Source organism: Myotis davidii, unplaced genomic scaffold (genome assembly GCF_000327345.1).
Source record: "Myotis davidii unplaced genomic scaffold, ASM32734v1 scaffold1300, whole genome shotgun sequence".
NCBI lineage: Eukaryota > Metazoa > Chordata > Mammalia > Chiroptera > Vespertilionidae > Myotis > Myotis davidii.
Genome location: NW_006292237.1, coordinates 1753 through 7671, shown reverse-complemented (window position 1 = coordinate 7671; position 5919 = coordinate 1753). Strand labels below are relative to the sequence as shown.

General features: G+C 47.4%; 1 protein-coding gene across 1 annotated transcript; it reads left to right on the top strand.

The window, feature by feature from the left end:
* Positions 1-1148: 1148 nt before the first annotated feature.
* On the top strand, positions 1149-5089 carry IL36B (interleukin 36, beta). Its single transcript, XM_015565289.1, has 4 exons — positions 1149-1228; positions 2292-2399; positions 3855-3988; positions 4577-5089. Exons 1-4 carry the CDS (start codon positions 1150-1152, stop codon positions 4784-4786), a joined length of 531 nt encoding a protein of 176 aa, XP_015420775.1. The 5' UTR covers position 1149; the 3' UTR covers positions 4787-5089.
* Positions 5090-5919: the final 830 nt, after the last annotated feature.

Here is a 5919-nt window from a genome sequence, read left to right as displayed (position 1 = left end):
AGTCACGCCTCTGTCACCAAGGCAGTCCCAAGGAATTTTTGATTACAAAGCACTGGCCTCATCCGTGTTTCTTCACCATTGTTTCCTGGCTTTTGACCTGCTTTTGTCTCTCTGGGACCCCAGAACGGCCACACCTTGTTGCCTCCCAGTCATCCAGAGACACTCACGGGACCTCTGTGTCAGTCCAGCCTTTTTGACAATGTGGCACACCCAGACCAGGAAATGACCCAGACCTTAAAAGCTCATTAGAAGGCCAGAGTTCCTGATCAGTTTTCTAAAGGAGCCCTTGCATGCGGTGGAGCCTAAGGTTGTGTTGGCCCAGGGACAAGAGCATCTCTTTGAGCAAAGGTAACTTCTGCTGCTCAGAAGCCACGTGGTGGGCAGCTCTCTCAGGGAGCTGTGTCTAGCCTTGAGGAGCCTCTGAGGCTGAGGGACCCGGGGTCGAAGGCTCAGAGCCTCAGAGGAGCTGGGCTGCTTCCATGTGTGGGTGGCTACCTACTCCCTCTCTAGGGATAACTGTAGAATCAGGCACCGGGGGTCCTGAGGTAGGGAGGGTGGTGAACAACTGCTTCTCGCTGTGGGGAGTCTGTGGTCTTCTCAGGGAGCTGACTGCTGCCCGGAGCAGAAGCCCAGAGATATGTGTCCTGTGGCCTGGAGCCTATGGATGTCCACAGCAGGGTCCTTAGAGATGCCTGTTTGGGTGGGGAACAGGGGAGCTGGGGGCAGAGAGACAGGCTTGCTGCCAGTTACTTAGGATGCTCAGACTTGAAGTCAGGAGAGCTGATGACTTGCCAGCTGTGCAGGGCTAAACAGAGATGAACACACCCTTCTAAACCCAGAAACTCATCCTAGAAGGTGCCTGGAGGTACTCTGGAACCTCCTAGCAACCCCAGATGTGGTGGGTAGAGAGTACCCCAGGGCCGTCACTGCCTGGAGAGCCAGGACCAAAGAGTCCCGACAGAGGTGGGAGCTTCCACTTGGGGTTGTCTGGCCTGGGAACATGCTCTTCCCATCCTCAGTCTCACATGTGCAGCTGGGACAGGATCTCAGGGCAGCTTCCTCCAAACAATTTTTCCATCCATTTCCAGGGGAAGGGCAGGGCAATGAATAATGTGTTTTTCTTCCCTCCTTCCTTCTCAACACCAGATGATGACAACCTCCTCGCCACCATCTGATCTGCCTTATGTTCTTCACAGAAAACCTAAAGACAAGGCGGACACCCAACTAAGTAAGTGGCAAATTATAAACCAGCATGGCGGTCTCCATCCTGCCTCCCCAAGGACAATAAGGCACCAGGTCCTCTCATTTGCTCAGCTACAGATGTATTTGCTGAAATACTCACATCATGAAAGCTGCACTTGAAAATCTCAGAGCATTTAGTTCTCATCTTATGTGTGTTTAGAATTGTTTACTTATTTTGATAAAGAGGGCAAAGAAAAAAACATACAACATACAGATGACCAATTTTAACATTTTTTGTTAAATTTTTTTAGTACTCAGAGACTGTCAATCAGAGAAGGACAAGTTACTAATACCCTTTGCAAATCTTTGGGGACCATGATTTCAGACAGTTTGATCCAGAAAACAGCCCCTGTCTTGGGTCCCCTCCCTTTCTCCTGAAAGCCACTCTTAGAACAGTAAATCTACCCTAGAAATTCATCACCAGTACAGTCGCTCTCCCCCCCAACCCCAATCTGTGGAAGGTATGTTTCGAGATCCTCAGCAGAAGCCTGAACCCACAGATAGTACCAAACCCCATATACATATATTATGTTGTTTCCTACACATCACATCAGCACTTTACAGCTACTCTTTGACACATTTGAGTTGCCAGCATCACTACTCTTATGCCTTGAGGTCATTATTAAGTAAAATAAGGGTGACTGGAACACAAGCACTGTGATACCACAAGAGTAGATCTGATAACTCAGATGGTTATCAAATGATTCCTGAGTGGGGACTATATACAGTGAGGACACGCTGGACAAAGGGACAATTCAAATCCCAGGTGGGATGGAGTGGGTGATGTGAGGTCCCAACACAACTTTAGAACGGTATGCATTTTAAAACTTATGAATTATTTATTTCTGCAATTTTCCTTTTAATATTTTTGGACCACAGTTGACTGTGGGCAACTGAAATCGAGGGAAGTAAAACAGTGAATAGGAAGGGGAGGGTGGGGAAACCACTGTATTACAGGATGCCCCAAGTCCTTGGTGGCCTGGGGTGGGGGCCAGGAGCAGCATGGGGGAGGACCCCCCCCCCCCCCCCCCCCCGCCGACACCTGGCAGAGGCGGGACATCCAGGAACCTTTAGTATTCGTGATCCTCTACAGATGGTGTGGGAGCTGGAGGGAGAGTCTTTAATCGCAGTTCCTTCTGACAACAATGTCAAACATGGTGAGTGACAATGTTTGCCTCTTAAAGGGATACCAGCTCCACAGGGGATGGGGCTGACCTGTATGAGCTTGGCTGTGGCCTTTCCTACTTCTGGCACCAGCTCAGTGTCCACAGGAGGGCAAGTAGGACAAGGCGGTTCCCTCCCGCAAAGGAAACCCTGTACCTAGAAATGAGGAGTGAGGAATGGGCAGTTCTCTTTGTCCAAAGAAAATGTCTTCAACAAGAAGGGGTTGTCCATTCAGTCAGCAGCCAACCTTTTCCTCAGAGCTTCTCTCCCTTAAATTTCATCCATTGCTACCCATGTCCTCAGATTAAATTCCTTCACCTCCACCACCAAAGTGCACACTCTTCTAGCTTGGTGTCCTCTCCTCTGGTAAAAGGAGAATATGTCTTCCTCATATAAAGGGTCAACCATGCCTCAATGAAGCTGTGGGAAGAAGTCAGTGCAACTCAGCTCTTTCCCGCCCCCTAGGATTCAGTGTTTGATCTCATCCCTCTGTTCCCTGCATATCCCACCTTGGACTATCTATTGGGTCTTTTCTGTCACTGACAAAATGCTCTGATATAATATTTACAAGCTTAATACTAAAAAGCTCTTCTTGATGCCCACATTTCATTCCTACCGTCGTTGTTTTCCTATATACAATGCACCATGCTATATGCCAACCACAGCCAAATTCCATGGAAGCGTGGACTACACAACCTGTCTCCATTTTCCCTGCTGCTCATGCTTACATCAGGTGAGAGAAACCTGAGCGGGCGGCTGAGGCAGGTGTGATGAGCCCATGGTGCCTTGTGAATCTCAAGGTCATGCCAAACGTCATCTAAGTGAAGGAAGCCACGGGATATATAGAAGGAGCTCAGTCCTAGCCCGTTTGGCTCAGTGGATAGAGAGTTCATGCACTCACTGAAGGGTTCCAGGTGCCATTCAGGTCAAGGGCATGTACCTCAGTTGCAGGCTCGATCTCCCGCCTTGGTCAGGGCATGTGTGGGAGGCACACAATCTATGTGTCTCTCTCATATTGATGTTTCTGCCTCTGTGTCTCTCCTCCTTCCACACTCTCTAAAAATCAATGTGAAAATACCCTCAGGTGAGGATTAACAAAAAAAGGTGCTCCTTCCAGCTGAGTGAGCTCTCCTTAAAGGACATTCTTGGAAATCCCACAGTACACTTCCAATTAGAGCTCATGTGCTACAACTTATGTTAGCTGCAAGTGTGGTGGCGAATTTTATCTTTACTTTGGGGAAACTGAGCTCTGATAGGAAGGAAGGAAAAAGGAAATGGGTTTCCACCACCCATCTCTGATGGAGCAGTTCTACCCCCTGGCTAATTGGGGGAGCCTTCTGGGCAGACCTGGCTGGTCTGCATGGGGCTGGGAGGAGCAACAGAGTGTTGGCAGGACCGGCCTTGCTGCCTCCTGGAGCTGATGCCTGTCTCCATCTCCCTATTTCCAGCTACTGTTTTCTCAGTGCCATGCACAGACCCGGACATCTCTAGTGAAAAAGGCAGTCCGATATACCTGGGAGTCAAGGAAGATCTCTGTCTGTTCTGTGCAGAAATTGAGGGCCGGCCTACTTTGCAGCTTAAGGTGAGTGGTTGTGCAGCTAATGAGAGAAGTACTGTGACTTTTAATTTAATTTAATATATTACTGAGTAAAAATAACATTTTTCAACCCTGGATTATTCATTGTAAGGAAACTTGACTTAGATAGTCCCCAAGCGAATACCTGCTCCCTTTGGAATGGGTGCACACTTACCTGGATGCTACAGATTTCATGTCTGTGGTGCCTGCACTGAAAAGAGTGTTTACGGTGATGAAGCTCATCCTTCTGCTGTGACAGACGCTGCAATGTGCAAACCCACTGGAGACTGGGAATCTTGTGAGACTGATCTGAACTTGTGGATGGGTGCCTAGCAGGAGCACCCATGACACAATGAGCCCCACTCTGTTCTGGGGAAGATGGTGTTTTCGCAAAGAATCAGAAGTGCCTCGTTTTGTGGGATCTCAGGGGCAGCCAAGCTATTGGGAACCGAAGCGTTGCCTGTGCTGACACCTGGCATCCTCCTCTCATCAGCCATGCTCCTCCTTGTGGGGAAAGCAGTCACTCCTGAGGCTGAGTTAGTTGAGCTCCCTTCTCCCAGTAATCCTCTCTGATAGGCCTCTTTCTGCTCCTAGAAGGAAAGCTTAATGAAACTGTACGAGGAGAAGAAGGCGCAGAAGTCCTTTCTCTTTCTGCGTGGCATAGAGGGCTCCACCTCCACCTTCCAGTCTGTCGCCTGCCCCGGCTGGTTCATAGCCACTTCCTCGCAGGCCGGACAGCCTGTCACCCTCACCAACGACAGGGGAAGAACTTACAACACCAACTTCTATTTCAGTTCTTTGTAGCCTGGGCTGTGGGTGGCTGATTCTGGGACAGAGAACCTGTAGGTCATGGTAAGAGACCACCGAGCACTGCTGTCCATCCACAGCCCGCCTCATGCTCAGCACCCAAAGCCACCTCCTGTAGACATGCACTGGCACACCACGCCTCCCTCTGGAATGTCGTTCCACTATCAAACCCTAGAGTCACTTTTTATTGTTTCCTGATCTTGTCCTATTATCCACTTTGCTGTGAAGTCTAGTTAAGTCCACATCCTAAATGCTCCTTGTAGACAACCATCTCCTATTCCTCCAGCCAACCCATGGCCTATAGATGTGAATTGCAAACATATTTGTTCTTACAAATATGTTTACTTGAAACATAATCTGTTCCAAGACCAGTCCTTCTGCCATTACCTCCTGTTGCTTCACTGCCCAGGATTGTTGGGGATAACCCTTGAACTCCACTTTCAATACAAATACTCTTTATTAATTTTATGCATGTTCATTATAAATATTGGAAAGTTACTCCCAAAGAGAAATGTAAAGGATAGGATAAATATGAAATAAAAAATTTTACATGTTCACACTCACGATGAATTCTTAATACCAGCTATATTATAAAAAGCCAGTGACAGTAATGCCGTAACGCTGCAATGACCAAATGACTGGTCACCAGGAGGTGCATTGATGGCTCTCATGGCGTGGTAGGTCTGGGTCTCGCATGATTTCACTCACTGGGCCTCTAGTTAGTTAATAATTTGACACATAGTATATATTTTTGTTAAAGGTGAATTGTTAACATATGAATGCAAATTAACAATAGAATGCAAATCAATCCATGTTTCAAAGAATCACTTATATCAGTTGGAATTATTTTTCAGGCAACGTCTTGAAACTCATTGTTTTGTCTTTGTTGTTACTTTTTAAAGTGAAAGGAAGTAGGTCAGCCATGACGCTTTCTCGTTATCGTTTGGAATTTTACTAGAACCTTCAATCACCAGTTTCTTTACTGGGATGTTTTTAAGCCCATTGTCCATTTTGTGAGGGTGACTTTAGTTAAAGCCTGCAATGAAATTTATGACACCCATCACATATAAGCTGCAATTTACTATAATATCCTGGACATGAATGTGCGTGCAATGGGCTCTCCTCTCAGC

Excerpts from the sequence above, each read along its gene's own strand:
- IL36B (XM_015565289.1), top strand. The coding sequence starts at position 1,150 with ATGACAACCTCCTCGCCACCATCTGATCTGCCTTATGTTCTTCACAGA. Across the intron at positions 2,400-3,854 it reads TGACAACAATGTCAAACATG|CTACTGTTTTCTCAGTGCCA; the intron begins GTGAGTGACAAT and ends CCCTATTTCCAG. Across the intron at positions 3,989-4,576 it reads GGCCTACTTTGCAGCTTAAG|AAGGAAAGCTTAATGAAACT; the intron begins GTGAGTGGTTGT and ends TTCTGCTCCTAG.